The 18060-nt window shown below is 39.1% G+C and overlaps 1 protein-coding gene across 1 annotated transcript in view; it reads right to left on the bottom strand.

Annotated features, from left to right (window-relative positions):
* trappc10 (trafficking protein particle complex subunit 10) overlaps positions 1-18060 on the bottom strand; it is a 46698-nt gene that overhangs the window by 10085 nt on the left and 18553 nt on the right. Inside the window, exons 6-16 of the mRNA XM_028436198.1 lie at positions 17047-17158; positions 16702-16949; positions 16474-16620; positions 15247-15361; positions 14012-14088; positions 13839-13930; positions 12842-12982; positions 10163-10272; positions 6690-7234; positions 5835-5976; positions 4243-4401 (exon numbers count right to left, since the gene is read on the bottom strand). Coding sequence (XP_028291999.1) covers positions 4243-4401; positions 5835-5976; positions 6690-7234; positions 10163-10272; positions 12842-12982; positions 13839-13930; positions 14012-14088; positions 15247-15361; positions 16474-16620; positions 16702-16949; positions 17047-17158 — 1888 coding nt within the window. The remainder of the gene's footprint in view (positions 1-4242; positions 4402-5834; positions 5977-6689; positions 7235-10162; positions 10273-12841; positions 12983-13838; positions 13931-14011; positions 14089-15246; positions 15362-16473; positions 16621-16701; positions 16950-17046; positions 17159-18060) is intronic.

Genomic DNA, 18060 nt, shown 5'->3' with positions numbered 1-18060 from the left:
GGACATTTTTTGATCCTGCAAAACCTACAGAACGTTTCGTGCGGCAGATGTGTCCAGTGCCACAGAAAATGCATTCGGTGTGAACGCAGACCATCCAATTCGGCCCAAAGCATGAACCATTGTGTAAATGAAACTCAACAATATTTGCTTATATAATGCTTACAGTACATCACATTATTGCAGTTGTTTTTAAAGTTTAACTGTTGAAAAAAACTCAAAATTTAAAAATCCTTAAATTTTCCTTAAATTATGACATATCTTTTAATTTATTAGAAATTGGTCATAAAATCAACAAAAATTAAAGTATAGACCCTGTTGGGACTGATATCTGTCCACTGCTTGATTATGTTCGGTTTCTTAGATATTTCATATATACGTAGAAGTGCAAACTAGAGCACAATAATATTTAAATTATGGCCTTTTCACCTCAAATGTTATTTTATTATTCATTATGATTTATTATTTCCTGTAATGCTTTAATCTAAAACATTAACTCTTATGTCATTCACTTGAATGATATCATTTTGCCTCATTCAAGATATTATTACGTGAAAAAGTAATTATTTAATACTCATTGTTTATTATTAATATTATTGTAATTTATTTAGGTCAGAATGCATAACATTAAAGTTTTTATGCAGGAAGACATTCTTTCTGGTTAGTTATTCGACACTATATTGCATTTACACAGAAAAAATACAATCCACGCCCAAATTCTGAAATAACCACAATTTGTACTAAATTATTATAAAATCACGTGAGAAAGCATTACATGATGCAGTGCTACAGTCCCTGCTAATAAAACAAATAAGGGTTTAAAAACGGTGATATCACCCAGATAACATGTGTCAGGGCAAAATTGTTAGTTATGTTTATTAACATATTTACTCTTACTCTTATTCTTTTTAAGGCTTTAAGTTGAGACTTTTCATTTCTGCTGTCTCATGTTTTCTGCTCTCTTCTCGAGGTCAGCTTCGCAAAACACATCTTACCCCTCAGACACAGAGGCATGACACACTCACATGCCTACACACACTCACATAGTCACACATACACACCCAATACACATCCATTCATACACACAAACACCATACACGCACACACCTCCAACACTCACGACAATCAGGAGATACCAGAGAACTGGTTGTTTTGACCTAAAGAAGAAACTGTCTCTTTTCACCCTCTTCTTTCACCTCCACCCTGTCCTCTTTATCTCCTGGGGGGAGGAGGGAGGGGGACTGAGGGGGAATATACGTGATGAGTTAGAACTGTCCCACTCGATCATCGGACGTCCGCCTGGGGCGGTCACTAATTTTGTCCATCTTTGTACTCCTTTTTATTTAGTTTTATAATAAACCTTTTTTATAAAATCATCAATGCCTCGGCTGGACTCCATCACTCAACCAGAGCAATAAATCATGTCTCCAAATGAGGTCAACCGCAAATTTGCCGTGACAAATTGGCGATCACGAACAGGATCCATCTTCTACTCTGGGGGGCTTCTGCCGTGGACCAGCACCGGAGAGTGGACGCACTTAAAACCCCAAAGCCAGTTTTTTATGGCATGGGACTTCCGAGTCTGCCCCACGGTGGTCTGCCCCTCGGACAGAGACTGGACCACGAACCATCGGTTGATCCTCAAACACCAATTCGGACTATTAATGTAAAGCTGCCTTTATATATATATATATATATATAAATTTTAATTTACATATATATTCGCTCTGTGTTGATAGACAGGCAACCAGTCAAGCACTGTATTAATTTTCATCATTCTGGAGGTTCTCTCCTCCTTCAGCTGTTCTGTGCTTTGATGCAGTTAAAGGACTGCCATGAGAAAGGGCTCAAATGGTTGAAGTTCTTTGCTTTTTAATACTATAAGTTCCCTATATTTTTCTTCGGACTCGGATATTTTTGTTCAGGCATCTAGTACGGCTGGTCATTATTTACTTTGGTTTTGTTCAGGCACCTCCACGGACAGCCTGTGAGGTCCTGACCATAGGATAGACAAGCAACCAAAGTTTCCAAAACACCCCGGTGCCATGGACTGAGTTCACCTCTGTACCGATATAAAAATAGATTAAAACCCCAACCCTAACCTAAACTGTAGTGAAGACTACAGGGAGTAAAACACTGATAATGGAATCAAACAGAAGAATCCAATAAACAAATAATATATGCATACGCATATACAATCTTGGTATGATGTGAACTCAGATCATGAAACCGGCAAGCTTTCGGTGAGTTTTACTTTTTTTAATCTTTGTTTTTATTTTGTTTAAACGTGTGAATGGAATCAGATTTCTCCCTTTGGTTGTTTGGCTTTAATGCTTTCATTTTGGACAACAGTTGGCTGCTGTGTTTCTGTGCGTTTTGGCTTTTTTCTCAGCTGAACGTGCGGACGTGTGTTGTACGCGCACGGGGAAGCACACACACACACACACACAGAGAGAGAGAGAGAGCCCCACACACACAGAGAGAGAGAGGGAGAGGCACACCCACACACACACACAGAGAGAGAGAGAGAGAGAGAGGCACACCCACACACACACAGAGAGAGAGAGAGAGAGCCCCACACACACACATATGTTTTTCCCTGTGTGTTTAAAATGTGGCTGGTGTTTGGAACACGTAGCTTTTCATTTCCCTATCATGGTCTGAATGGTGTGGGCGCTAACTGTTATGTAGCATCTGAGAGTGATCATCACTGTTTTCACTCCGTGCTCTGGCTCAATCTCTGCTTAGAAGAGGCTTTAGTGCTCAGATGTGTTGGAATACGGCCGCTTAGCAGAAAAGTTGGCTTGAATCCAGAGAAGCTTGCGCTGATCGTAGTGTTTGCTCGCTGTTTCAGACGGGTTGTTTTTTTTGGTGGATCACTAATAGTGGGCGTGCACTGTAGCTGTTCCCACTCAATGTTCTTGAAGCCAGAATACAGCGCTTAGGGGTGTTTCCAGCTAGCAAATTTAACGTCATTTGGAGGCAGAATCTGCACAGTAGGGTCCAGCGGGAGGAGCCCTGGTAAAACGCCCAACCCATTTAGCGTACTGCGCTGATGATTTACGCAGCCCAGCTACGCCAAGAACATAAGTATCTTTCCCACTGGAAATTCTACCAATGGTTTGTTCAGTTCATAGTGGTTAGTACAAAACCACCATATATATACACTCATATCTAAACGTGCCCTATTTAAAAATGAAGAAAATCATGCGTCTCGACTTTCCTTCACGGCGTAACTGCTATTCACAAAGAGAGCTACGCAAGATCCGTGGATGTCAGTCATCGTCATGTATGACGTAAAAAACAGTTTTTCACCTCAAAAAACTTATTCAAAACAAAGTTCGCTGAAAAAATAGCACTTGAGAACAATGTAGGGTGATAATAACTAATGATCAGAGTTTAGGTTTGGAAAAAAAATATGTGACGAGTATTTTAACTTTACAGTTTGATCAAAATCCCTTCTGGTATCATTGAGGAGGCGGGGTTTATGACCTATACTGCAGCCAGTCAGCAGGGGGAGCTCAAAAAATAAAAGCTTCACTCCACCGGGGAGCTTGTCCAATCCATTCTTTTTACAGTATTTGCTACATATAACTGACTTCTGAGTTGACGGATCTGCATCTTGTAAACACTGCTAAGCTGCAACTGCAGTGGTTCCCAACCTTTTTGAAGACATTTTTTTTTCTAGAATTTGTTTTTGATCACGTTTGTTACAGATTACGCCATCTCAGATATTTTTATACCGCATTTTATTTGAAATAGATTTATTTTTGAAAAAGTGAAAGTGTAGAATATGGTTGTTTAAGATCGTGTTATTTCAATTTTAAAAATAATTTAATAATAGGAATTTAATAATAAAGATTTTAATCAGTACATTGTTTTTTTTTTATCAATCACTAGACATTTCAGGCGACCCTAAGGAAGCCAGAGAGTCAAATTTCATCGCGCCCTTGTACTTTTTAAAAAGTTTTTTACTTGATTTTATTTCGTTAACCTTTGAATTTTATATCACCATATTTTTATTTCACGTATTTTTCATTCCTAACAGCTACTGTTATTGAATTATAGTTATTAATGCTGGACTCTTACGCTGAGGCCTTAGCATGTTTTAGGTTGTTCACGCCACCTTTATCTAAATGTTGGTTTATCATATTCTCTGATTAAATAAAGAGGAAAATGTAGCTGTGGATAGAGGAAAAAGAAGTAGGGAAGGAAAGTGAAAGCAGAGGTGAACAAAGCTCCTACCGTCAGCGGGGCTGAGGATGCAGGCGGAGCAGCTGCTGGAGGGAAAGACGGGCATGGTCTCTGTGTTGCTGAGCTGCAAAGCGTCTCCTTTTTTAACGGCGTAGTGACCCGTCAGCAGCGTGAACTTCACCATCTGAGGAAGACCGGCCAGCAGCGGCTCTGCAGACACGAACAACACAACAATGTCACTGCCAGCGTTTCAAACAAACTCAGTGAGAAACCGTTGACAGCTACTGAAGGAACATGAAAAGTGACCCATTACTGACTCACTTTGTGTGAGTAAATAATGAAACATTAGAAGAGCGTTTCATTCTTTTGTGACCAGCAAGATAGATATCAACATGTTGACTTTATTGTATTGATACTAAAAAAAAGTCTATAATAGAGATGCAGGACACTCAACTGTGCATTTTAAATGGACCAAATTAAATAGACTTTTAATGATTGTCTAATTTATATAAACCTGTATATTTTGCTAACTGATGAAAACCAAGATTAAGATTAAGCATTTGGCCCCGCCCTCGGCTGCCAAAATAAACACATTTCACCCCCAAAATCAAAAGAACATACAAAATTGTAGAATAATACACAAAAAAACCTCAAAAACATATGAGATAAGTACAAATATACACAAAAACAACAATAAAATATATTAAAACAACATTAAAATGACTGATTACAGACAAATGAACAACAAAAATAGAAAAGAATAGCAGTAAATTATACAAAAATAACTCAAAACTAGAGCTTGGAAATATATTGAGATTCAAGATATATGGAAATTTCTATTTTGGTGGTATAGAAAATTACAATATCGCCTAAATATATATCACAATGCATTCTTATCTTATAGCTTATTTAGTATTAAAAAACTTGTTTAAGGAGTAGCTGCTTTCAATACTTCTCAGAACAGCATGAAAAGCACAGTTAGATGGATTTCTGTGTGCGTCTTAACCCAGACCTTCCCCTAAACAAGCCACACTACAGACCTCACTCATACGTGCTGTCCCAGCGGTTTGTAAATAAATTTAACCCATAATTATTTCTGGTAAGACTTTGAGTTTAAAATATTGTGATTTATATTGTATATCATTATTTTGAGAAAAAATATTGAGATTGAATTTTGGTCGATATTGCCCAGCCCTACTCAAAACACACATAAATACATAAAAAACAACAAAGAAACATATGAAACAACAACAAAAAAACACTCAAATATTCAATACTCGAGAAAAAAAGGAAGAAATGTGTTTCCCAGGCAGCTATGAACTTTCTGTGTGGAGTTTACAGGTTCTCCCTCAGGGTTTATACAGTCTTAAAAAATGTTCGGTTGATAATAGTCTCTAACGTTCCTCCAGGAGAGTGTGAGTGTGTGTGAGTGTGTGTGTGTGTGTGTGTGTGTGTGTGTGTGTGTGTGTGTGTGTGTGTGTGTGTGTGTGTGTGTGTGTGTGTGTGTGTGTGTGTGTGTGTGTGTGTGTGTGTAGCAGCCTAGCACACAGTGACACACTAACAGCTTCAGTGCCTTAATGAAGGACATAGTGTTTCTTAAATCCTTATCTTCTATTGATTCTATCACACAAAGATAAACTTGCCTGAGAGCGGCTCCACAGTGAGCTGAGGCTCCTGTGAATACACGTCATACTGCACTGAGGGGTAGATGTGAGGCAGAACAAACTGCACGTGTCCCACTGTGACGCACAGCTGACGCAGAATGTAGGTTCCTGGACGTTCACTCTGCAAAGACACAAACCACAGGTTGAGAAAAAAGGAGGGAATGGATCAATAAATGAAACATCATTAGAAGAGTGTTTCATTTCTTTGTAACCATCAAACATTAAAAGTCTATAATAGAAATGTACACTCAACTGTACATTATTAATGGATGAATTTAAATCAACTTTTTAATGATTATCTAATTTATTTAAACCTGGATATTACGGTAACTGATGAAAACCAAGTAACATTAAGATTAAGGATTAAGCATTTGGCCCTGCCCTCAGAAGTAAACACAAATTTCTCAAAAAACAAACATGCAAAACTGAAGAAAAGTACATAAAAATATCAATAAAATATACTAAAAAATAAATGACAACAAAAATACACATAATTAGTCCAAAAACAAACAATATTATATTTATTAGTATTAGTAAACTATACAAAACTAACAACAATTACTCAAAACACAAAAAACACCTAAAATTAGCAAAGAAACATACAAAACAACAAAAACAGACGCAAATACTAAAAAATAAAACACAAAGGAAGAACAAAAATACACATAATTACTCCAAAAACATACAAGATTACAAAAATAACAAGAATAACAAAAAAACATACAAAACAACAATAAAAACACTGAAATACTCAAAAAACCACTCAAAGGGACAACAAAAATACAGAAAATGAGAAAAGTATGGTATAGACGTGGAGGGACGGGGTTTTATTACCGGTGCTGTGAGGATGATGCTGTTGTTTCCAGGCTCTAACGTCACATCCTGGACCTTCAGCATCTGAGCTCCTTCCTTCATGGCCACAGGTGCAGCGTTGATGCAGTTGGGCGTGTCGGGCGGTGAGCTGCTGCTGCTGCTGCTGTCATGGAGGCGCATTAACAGGTGAGTGTTTCTACACACCACTGCTGTGGAGTTGAGAGAATTGTCCGTGGGACTTCTGTCCTGAACCTCATCCAGCTCCAACGAAGGAACCAAAGCAGAGGCTGGCATTCCCCCCGTCGCTGAGCTACCCAGGCTGAATTCTACCGTTCCTTGATTGGTTTGTCTCTGATGTCCCTTTGATCGTCTCAGAGTGTCTCCGTGGTTCACCTCAAAGTGAATGCTTGCGGCGAGCTGCTGCAGGTGCACCGACACGGGCATCAAGCATCGCAGGGTGAGCTCCACCTGCAGGACGGCTCCAGAATGCACCGAGGCTTTGGCTGGGTGAAACTGTAGGCGTGTGAGCTCAGTGAAAACACTCATGCTCAGTGTGACTTTGTGAGCTGATGACACACAAACCAAAAAGAAAGAAAAGATCATTACTGAACTAGATCTATTTACTAAATACGGTATGGTAACATGCCATGGACTTTGGGTCAGTGTTTCCCAAACTTTTTCTGCTGCACCCTCCTTTATAGACTAAAAAACTCTCAGAAGAAGAAGAAGAATTTTACTGTCATTGCACAAACAACATTACAGATGCCGCTCCCAACAACATTCAAGTACACTTCAAAGATTCAAGCCAAACAGACAGTTATAAAAACAACATAAGGTACGGTAAAAGTCTGTCGGAATAAAAAAGTTAATCAGTAGAAAAGTTAGCTTTTGCTTCATCTTGCCCCTTCTCAAACTGAAAGATACATATGTTCAATTTGTGTTAAATCTATTTTATAAATTGTTTGTTTTTTCATTGTATAGTGATGAGAACATATGTATTCCATGTTTTGATTTTATTGTTGTTGATTATTGTCATGAAGTTTGAGACATAGAATAAAATAAAATAAATAAATCAGAATAAAAGTGCATGGGTAAAAAAAGTTAATTAGTATAAAAGTACATGGTGTAAAACAGTGATTCTCAACTGGTAAGTCGGGACCCAAAAGTGGGTCACAGACAGCTGGTCAAAAATAAATAAATACTTAATGTCTCATGTTGGACTTGTCTTTTATTTTGAAAGAAACTTTTCTTTTGACAGACATGCTATGACATTGTTGCACAGGAAAATGTATAGATTTATGTTTTAAAAAAGATTATGTGTGTGTTTTCAACAGCTATTTTTGAAAAACTAAATTTGGTTGGTTGAATTCTAAAAAAAAGTGGGATCCAATGACAAAATGTGGGTCCCAGGATGAGACCAGTTGAGAACCCCTGGTATAAAATATTAGAAAAGAGACAAATTCAAAAAGAGACAGTATTTCATTTTCCATTATATTAATAGTGATGCTGGTGTCTATGGTGTCAGTTTATTGTTTAGAGTGGATGGCTTTTGGTAGGAAACAGACATGAGTCTGTTGGTACCTGATCTGATTGTCCTGTATCGCCCCCAGATTGAAAACAAAAAAAAAAAGCCTTTTTTCAATTCTCATAAATATAACATCAAATTTGCAATCACATATTTTAGAACAGTAATAAAGCTCTTTACTAATAAAATGCAAAGAATTTTTTTCTTCTTCTATTGTTCATGCTCAAGGTTTACCAAGGCCATGAATACTACATATGTAGTGCAATCTTTTCACAACAGCAATTCATGTTTTGTTATTGGTCGTCCTAATTGTCAATCATTCTGGTAATATGTTTACGTAAGGCCGTCGTACGTGCTCGTCCCTAGCTAGTTTTTGCTTGCTGCGCATGTGCACTTTTCACTTAGCGGTGGCGAGTCTGACATAGTGAGAAAAGTGCAAATCTTCTTTTGGAAAGGAAGCTTGTATGAGCGATTCCGACACCAACTTCTAAAAAGAGCTGTGCATGAGGAAAACTGGGCTTGTGCACACTCACTCGCACACGTTTAATAGGCGTTCCCTCTTGGGAGCAGGTAGAGTGTGCACATGTGAAATTTTTCAAAAAGTATAGTTTCTTTTCTAAACTTCGGGAAAACCCTCCTCTAGAGCTTTAAATATTTTATAGTTTATCTTATTGCATAATTGTGACCATCACCAGCCCTCTCTATGATGGGTAAGAAACACTTTATAGGGGGGATATAAAAAGAGAGAGCAGTGTTACACCGAGGTGAGGGGGAAGGGAACAGGGAAGAGGGAGTCAGGGTAGGAAAATGGAAGGGGTGGGGAAGAGTTGACTGTTTTAAGTTTAAAGTTTGATCTGCTTCACCTTAATGGTGTTGGCCGAGAACAGCGGTGAGGAGTCAGTGGTTAAACTAAAAATGGAATTTGATTAGCAAGGCCATTCTAGCACCGCTACCACCCCCACCCCCCATGTTATACCGTCACGCCCCCCAGTTTAAGAACTACTGCTTTAGATAAATCTTTAAAGAGTAACTAAAGCCATAAAAACACTTTTTCTGCTGAAAACAAATGTATTTAGTATGAAATTGTGTTGAAGATTTACTAAAATGTTAAGTTAGACTAGAATCATAGTATTAAAATTTGGCATATTTTGTTGTAAATCTACTTGAAACTTTGCTTTTACAGCTGATCTTTTTGTTATTTCAAAGTAGGACAAAAAGTAAAGTTGAACTTTGTATCGTGTTGTGTAATAGCTCCAGTAGAAATTGTCCTGTGGACATGGAGAGTTGCTTTCATACTTGGCTGAAAATGTAGAAAACGCAACACACAAGTGACATTTTGGGTGCAAAAAGATCTTTAACAAACAAAAATAGAGAACTTGAGAATAATATGATGCTAGTCGCTCTCTGTGAAAGAACAAAGAGTATTCTTGGCAAAGCTGGAGGGCTCCATATTGAACGTTTATGGTAATATGATCCCAATGACTTGTACAGCAACATAATCTGGAGGAAGGATGAAACTGAGCTGAATATACTGTATTGGAAACAACACTATATCTTTCACACACCCAGTGTTTGTTAATAAAAACAATAAAAAGTATTATTAAAAAAGGATTAACAGTAAAGGTTTCTCTTTACTTTTAGGAACATGAACATAACCAGACAACTAACTATCCTGTGTGGGTGTGGAAACAGAGGACATGACCTTTAAAGGCAGGGTAGGTGATTTTCGAAAGCTAGCATGATTTTGAATGTAGCTTGCCAGACGTCAAATGCCTTTTTCATTGCTCGACGCTATTACAGATTTACAGCTGCTACAGATGATAGATTTTCTTCATTCCTTTTTCAGAGAACATAAGATCTTAATTTCTGTCGGGACATAAAGACAATTTCAACCAAAAACTTCAAAAGTGTATCTGGAGAAAATCCCCTACCCTACCTGTAATGTGCTGTAATGTTGTTTTTTACTCACACTGATCTCCAGGTTTTCCAGCGTAGGTTAGAACTTCCTGACAGAAGTGCTTCCTCTCCTCTGTGCTAAGGTTCACATCACCAGCCAACAAGGCACTGGTTTGTAAGTAACTGGGACCAGTTGTAAAGGAAACACTTTGACACATAAACCGCAATCACAAACTCCATTATATTATAGAGCTATAACTCAGCCTAATGTTGTGTTCATTGTGTTACTTCATCAATATATTATAGGCTAGTTTTCATCTTATTCAGAAATGAACAAGATGTATCACCGCAGGGCCACAAAACTGATTGTATCTCATCTGTGGTCATGAAGTCCTTTGAACGCCTCATGCTCTCCCACATCAAGGACATCACCGACCCCCACCTGGACCCCCTGCAGTTTGCCTATAGATCCAACAGGTCAGTAGACGATGCTGTAAACCTGGCTCTCCACTTCATCCTCCAGCACCTGGACTCCCCAGGCTCCTACGCCAGGATCCTGTTTGTGGACTTCAGCTCTGCTTTTAATACAATAATCCCAGCTCTCCTTCAGGACAAGCTTTCCCAGCTGAACGTGCCAGACTCCACCTGCAGGTGGATCACAGACTTCCTGTCTGACAGGAAGCAGCACGTGAAGCTGGGAAAAACCATCTCTGCTCCCCGGACCATCAGCACTGGATCTCCTCAGGGGCTGGGTTCTTTCTCCTCTGCTCTTCTCCCTGTACACCAACAGCTGCACCTCCTCTCACCAGTCGGTCAAACTCCTGAAGTTTGCAGACGACACGACCATCATCGGTCCTCATCGCTGATGGAGACGAGTCCGACTACAGGTGGGAGACAGACCGGCTGGTGTCCTGGTGCAGCCAGAACAACCTGGAGCTCAATGCTTTAAAGACAGTGGAGATGATAGCAGACTTCAGGAAGAACCCAGCCCCCCTCACCCCCCCTCACCCTGGGAGACTCTACAGTGAGCTCTGTAGAGTACTTCTGCTTCCTGGGGACCATCATCACTCAGGACCTCAAGTTGGAGCTGAACATCAGCTCCCTTATCAAAAAAGCTCAGCAGAGGATGTACTTTTTGCGGCAGCTGAAAGGAAGTTCAGTCTGCAACAAAGATGATGGTGAACTTCTACAGCTCCATCATCCAGGTCCCCTCTGCTCCTCCATCACCATCTGGTACGCTGCAGCTACGCCAAGACAAGGCCAGACTGCAGCGTATCATCCACTCTGCAGAGAAGGTCATCGGCTTGCAATCTGCCCTCCCTCCAGGACCTGTACGCCTCCATGATTTTAGAGGCGTGAACAGGAAAGATTGTGGGCCGACCCCTCCCACCCCGGTCATAAACTGTTTCAATTCTCTCCCTTCTGGTAGGAGGTTCGGTCCATCAGGGACCAAAACCTCCAGACACAAAACAGCTTCTTTCCCTCTGCCACCATCCACATGAACACACACCAAGTCACCCACTGAACCCCACCCCCCCCCCCCCCCCCCCCCCCCCCCCCCCCCCCCCCCCCCCCCCCCCCCCCCCCCCCCCCCCCCCCCCCCCCCCCCACCCCCCCCCACCCCCCCCCCCCCCCCCCCCCCCCCCCCGATCACCACCTCCACCAGCTTGATACCTGCTGCACTGTATATATATATTTATATTTATATTTATCCTATTTATCCTTTATTCTCTATCTATCCTTTATTTATCCCTCATCCTTTATATTTATCATTATTATTATTATTATTGTTGCTGGGTTGTTCTTTGTTGTTTTGTTTTTATTTCTTTTATTTCTTTTTGTTGCTTGTTTTGTGCACCAACCACCAAGTCAAATTCCTTGTACTGTCCTCAAAACTGTACATGGCAAATAAAACATTTCTGATTCTGATTCTGATTAAGCACTTTATCTCAATTTGTGGCTAAGTTTCAGAGAACAAAGTATTTTTTTGGTTTTGGCTGAGCTTCATCGTCCTGAGAGTGTTGAGGTCTGACTTTGTTCACTTTTCTAAGGAGTTCTTGAACTTAAATATGACCTTGAGCGATGGTCAAGGTCACACATTGAAAGGAAATGTAGTTCAATGGTACCAGTGGCCAAGTTAGAGGGAAAAACGTTCTTTTTTTTTGTGTGACGTCATGAACTTTGATCCCTACTGGTAGGTCGTACAGCTTTGGTCTAAGCATCAAACTTGTACGATAAATATTCGTAGAGATATGAACAATTTTGATAATTGTCACTTGACTCAACCTTGACCTTGACATTTTGGCTCCAAAAAAAGTCGACTGCACATCCTTGACATTGTCCCTCTGAGATGACATACGTGTCATTAGTGCTGCATTAATAGCCTAGGAGGAGTTCCAGGACAAAAGGAGTTGTGGAAGAAAAATAAGAACTCCTAAAAGAACAATGTAATAATAATAATAATAATAATAATAATAATAATAATAATAATGCCTTACATTTTAGAATAAGGTGCCAATGTAACATTAAACAATTAGATAATTCTGAAAGCATTAAACTTAGCACCTACATGCATCCAAAGAGCAGATGAAGAGATAGCATGACATCTTTAAGTTTACATAAAAAACAAAGAAAGCATTGATCCTGTAAGTGCCGAGTCAGTGCTTACACTAATCAATCATTCCCAACAATCAGATGATATGATCAAACCCTGTAAATCTCAATCCTCCCATGAGTCTAACATGAAGGATACTCTTCGGTTCTGCCCAGCAGCTTCTGACACTCAGCGATTTGTCTCCTGGTGTGAGTCACCGGGAGGCTCCACCCCTCCGACACGTACGATTTCAGGGCTTCTTGTAAGAAGTTTTCTGCTCGCTCGGCGTCCCCTTTCCTCCTGATACAGACACATGCAGTGGAATATCAATAATGCACAGCTTGATTAATAAAGAGTGGGTCAGTTTGCAGTTGCATTTTAAGACACGGGAAACCAGAAATAATCTAAAACCATTGCGTCAGGCAAAAAGTGACATGGAATCAATTGTTTTTCCAGTCTTTCCTTTTGTCTGAAGGTTAGACTGATGCTTCAATGTGTGCATTTAGGATGCATGAGCCACTCATTTATGACAATTTAAGTCTATTTATGCTAAGCTTTGTGAGTTAAGTTCAGTAGCAGAATGTTTAACCTAAAAGCAGCAGAGAAAAAAACATATCTCTGAATAACTATGTGGAAAATATAAAAGTTTCAGACATCACTTCTCAGAAAAAGGTGATTTACTTGCATAATAGAAACATATGGGAAAAGAACAACAGATATATATATATATATAACATTTAAATATCTTAAGTAATAACGATTATTCAAAAGCACATTTCTCAGACTGTCCAAGGTGCATAAAATAATAAAAGGGCCAAAAAAATGCAATATTTGTCGGGGTTCCTTCCTTTCTTTAGAAAAGAATAAACTTGTAGAGTGTGTGTAGAGTTACATATGTATCAAAACACTAAATAACACATATTGTGACAGTGTTTAATGTTCATAAAGTTTTAGAAGACAGAAGTGTATGAAATTTGCTCACAATTATTACAATTAATTTGCTATTTGTTGTCAAATTCTGACATTTCCAGAAAATATGCACGTAAAAATGATGCAAATAACATCCCAAATTTAGAGAACACTGATGACAAGTATTAACAATAGTTTCCAGTAAAATGTGCAGAGTGAATAATACTTTAATAAACAGGTAGCATACATGTAAAACTCTGCCAGGCTCTTTCCCACTAGTCGTGCAGACCTTAGCCGACCAATGGCTCGATACATTTCCATAGCAGCATGAGAAAGGTCCTGATGGAAGAAGAAATAAAACGGGAAAACATGAGGAAAAATAAGAAATGTTGAGGATGTTTGGCAGTGTGTGTGACTTACAAGGTAGTGCCTTTCAAAAGCTTCAACAGACGACAACGCCTCCTTCAGCTTCTTGTACGGGCTCTGCAGACTGTGGACTGAAGAAGACGAAAGAAAAAAGTGTTCAGAGTTTATTCTTTAGTAACAACTGTCCGACAAACAGCTTTGTGAAAAGATCCTGTGAATTCAGGTGTGTAAAGAAAGCTAACATTTAAAACCGAGCATTTTACAGTGCCGTGAAAAAGTATTTGTCCTCTTCCTTATTCCTGATTATTTTGCATATTTATCACACTTAAATGTGCCGAATTATTGAACCGATTTTAAAAACTCACAAAAGTACACCCAAGTAAATATAAAATGCAGTTTCTAAATTATGATTTTATTTATTAAGTTCCTTTGTGAAATATTAAAATTTAAGTGCGAGAAATATGCAAAATAATCCGGAATCGGGAAAGGGGCAAATACTTTTTCACGGCACTGTATACACAGGATTCCTACAGCTTTAGTCAAATTAAATTCAAAAAGTTTTAAGACTTTTTATTGCCATTTGAAATTCAATTTAGGACCAACTTCACAGTCAACATAATTGGGAAAAATGCCACATCAATTACAAAGGGTCAGGGTGCATTCCAACACACAAAAATACACAAAATGACAATAAAATACACAAAAAAAAACAGACTAAAATAATCAAAATCACTCCAAAAACACAAAATGACTACAAAAATAGCCAGAAATCTGTAAAACAAGAAAAATACAAAAAACCATTAAGAAAAATCTTCGTTGGACAGGCAAGTTTTGTTAAATTTACATTTTCCCATGTTGTTTATATATTTTCTTAAAAAACAACCATTTACTATTTATTTTGAAATGTGAGACTAATTACAATCACAAAATCATACTTATGTGTTAAAAGACATTTTAATGACAATTAAGGCCTTATTTTTTGATTCATTAATTTAACGCGTTTTAAGATTTGTTAAGGGTCCGTGGGAAACCTGATACAGTATCTGCTCTTACTCTGCACATAAAACTGTCAATTTATCACATTTCAGCTAAAAAAGACAGATCAGTGAGAGTCACTGAATAATGGCTTGATGAGATGTTGAGGTTTAGGATGTTTTTTTTTAGAAACGTAGCGCGTTTGCTGCCAAATCTGCCTCACAGATGGTCATGTTTTACATTTCTAGACAAATGATGTGATTCAATAATTTCTCAATTACAAATAAATATGTTGTAAAGGTGTTGCTGCTCACCTGTCTCTGGCCTCTCATCTCCCAGTCCTGCCAGCAGATCCACAGTCCTGTTCAGATCCTCTGACGTTGGTCCTTTCTCTGACACCAGGCCACAGAGTTCTCCCAAAGATTTGAGCTAAAAGAGAAAAATTACATCATATTTAAAGATGAAAGGTCGTTGCTCAAGCGCCTTTGCTGCCACTAGTCACTGATACAATGTAGAAGACTAGATCCTAGGTTCCCAAAGTGGGGTACGGGTAGCCCCAGGGGTACGCAAATTGTCATAGGAGGTACTTGTACGTAAATAAAAATTAAAAACAGTGTGTCCACATTGTAAACTAGAATATAAATAGAGCAGCAGTCAGGAGCCTCCATAATTGCCATAAATTACACATTGGCCTCTGCAGACTAAATTAATTACATGGCCAGTCGTCCTGCTCACACAGACTTACGTGAATGAATCTCATTGATTGATTTACACCTGTGACTAACTGTCACTCATTCCATTGTGTGCAGCTAAACGATGAGTGTTAAAACATGAACTAGTGGTGAAGCGTCATCTGTTAGTGACAGCAACACACAATATTCAAGGTGTACGGCAGACCAAGATACTAGCAGCGCTACACTTGTGTATAGCTGAGCTACTAGCATGGCCATGGACAGCAGAAAGGAGTCAGAGCAGAGCAGAGCCCCCTCATGCAGCCTCACACAGAGAAACAATCTCATCAAAAAAGCATAAATATGAAATTAATCCAAACATTACAGAGTTCTTTCTGTTCATCCTCTCAACCTCAGCCTCTCATTTAAGTTGTAGTGAGTTGTATTTCATAGTTTCAAGTTGATGAACATGTTGTATTACTGATATATGTTCAATCAACACATCTTTGGTAGATTTATTTTTCCAAAAACAGAGATTTGTTTCTCACTGAAAATGCCAGTGGGCTAATTCATTCATTCATTAAATGAATGAATGAATGAATGAATGAATGATAATTCTGTGCCCTTACAGATTTGAAAGAAAAAAATATTATTACATAATATTCATCAACAGGATAAGTTAAAATCAGAGACAACTTTCACTGCAGAGCTACATTGTGTATGACATTAAGTGTGCAGGAGTAGGAGGTTAAATGTCTGTGGGACTGTGAAAAGTTTGGGAACCACTGGACTAGACCAAACTACATATAAAAACCCAGTAAAAGCTGTGTAGTGTTTCTGTTTACCGTGTTCCTACAGATGGTTTCCTACCTTGTCTGTAGCGTACGCCCACAGGCCGACCGTGTGGGAGCAGTTTGCCGCTAACTGAGCCTGATCACAGCAGCCTTCGATCCGGTGCAGAACCTCCAAACAACTCAGGAAAACCCAACAGTCCAGCGCCCCCTCCAGGACCGACACCTGAACAGAAAAAGGCTCCAGGAGTCTGATGGCAGGTGAAGGGTGTTATTATATGACGTCTGAGGGGGTGTCACTGTTTACCTCCAGCAGGCGGAGCTCCTGAACACAGTTGTGCAGCAGCTCCAGGGCTCTCAGCGTCACCTCCCAGGGTCTCTGCAGGAAGATGAGTAAAGTGCACTGACGGGAGAACAGGTAACTCCTCAGGTCCAACAGGCTGGCCTCTCCACGCTGGATCCCGTCTCTCTTCTCCATGTCGATGGGCCTCCGCAGCAGCAAACCGCTCCAGTTACGCACCGGGGCACAGAACGAGCCCAGCCAGTTTGCCGTATCTGTGAGTTCCATCATACGCATAGAATAATGTGTTACTGTCAGTATGCCACAGAGGAGAATGACGCACACAGACGAGCAGGAAAACGTGCTACAAACCTCCAGCTCCAAAGTTAAGGACATACTGAGTAAATAAAGCATCCAGTTCATCGTACTGGACCAAGGCATCTTCAAACTGCTGCAGCATCTCAAAGACAAAGGCCAGCTCCTCCTGTAGCACCCCAACACGTACACGCGCACACACGCACACACACACACACACACAGACACAAACACAACAGCAGCTTTATTTACTTATCTGAAATAAATAGACATGAGCTTCAAATACAGAGGATTAGCTGTAAACACACAAAACGTATCATCGTTGAAAACTTTTTTCAATATGAGCCAGACTCATAGAACAGAATCTTAAACAAGGTTACAGTGGGGGAAAAAGAAGCTGACAAGACAAAAGTTGAAAAAATAACATGAATGTTAAACTTTGAAGGAAATTGATCAACTGAAAGCAGCGACAGTCCGTCCCTCTTTTAGTAAAAGTCTTTAAACACAGCAAAAATCAGCACATTATATTTAATTCTTCCAGGTAAGAAGTTTGCGTTTACTTTATATTTGACAAGAATGAAGCCTCTGTGATATGTGTCAAAGTCAAGGGAAAATCCAGCCTGAGAAATGATTTTACATCGTAAAAATGACACAAAAAGCAAATAATCATTATGTAATACCATAAATTCTTGAAAACAGTGTCAATTACCAAATAATTTAGTTGTGGATATATCAGTAAGATTGCAAAGAGGAGTAAAATATGAATTTATGGGAACCTAAGCTCGGGAATTAAAAAAGTAGCAACTTTTCATGGGAAATATTTATTGAAATGAAGCACAAATTGGGAGCAATTTCAAATCACTGAATCATATAAACACAACATAAATATTGGCATCTATGCAATATAATACACTTTAAAAAAACACATGTCAACAGATTTATTTGAAAGTAAAACTTTACAAATATGTAAGTGTGACAAATTCAATGAAACTCTACAATAAACAATATTAGCAGATGTTCACAGATTTCTCATGCTTGTATAACACAATGAAAGTCATTTTTACTCTCAAA

The sequence above is a fragment of the Gouania willdenowi genome, chromosome 21 (genome assembly GCF_900634775.1).
Source record: "Gouania willdenowi chromosome 21, fGouWil2.1, whole genome shotgun sequence".
NCBI classification, from domain to species: domain Eukaryota; kingdom Metazoa; phylum Chordata; class Actinopteri; order Blenniiformes; family Gobiesocidae; genus Gouania; species Gouania willdenowi.
This window is presented reverse-complemented; position numbering and strand designations above follow the sequence as displayed.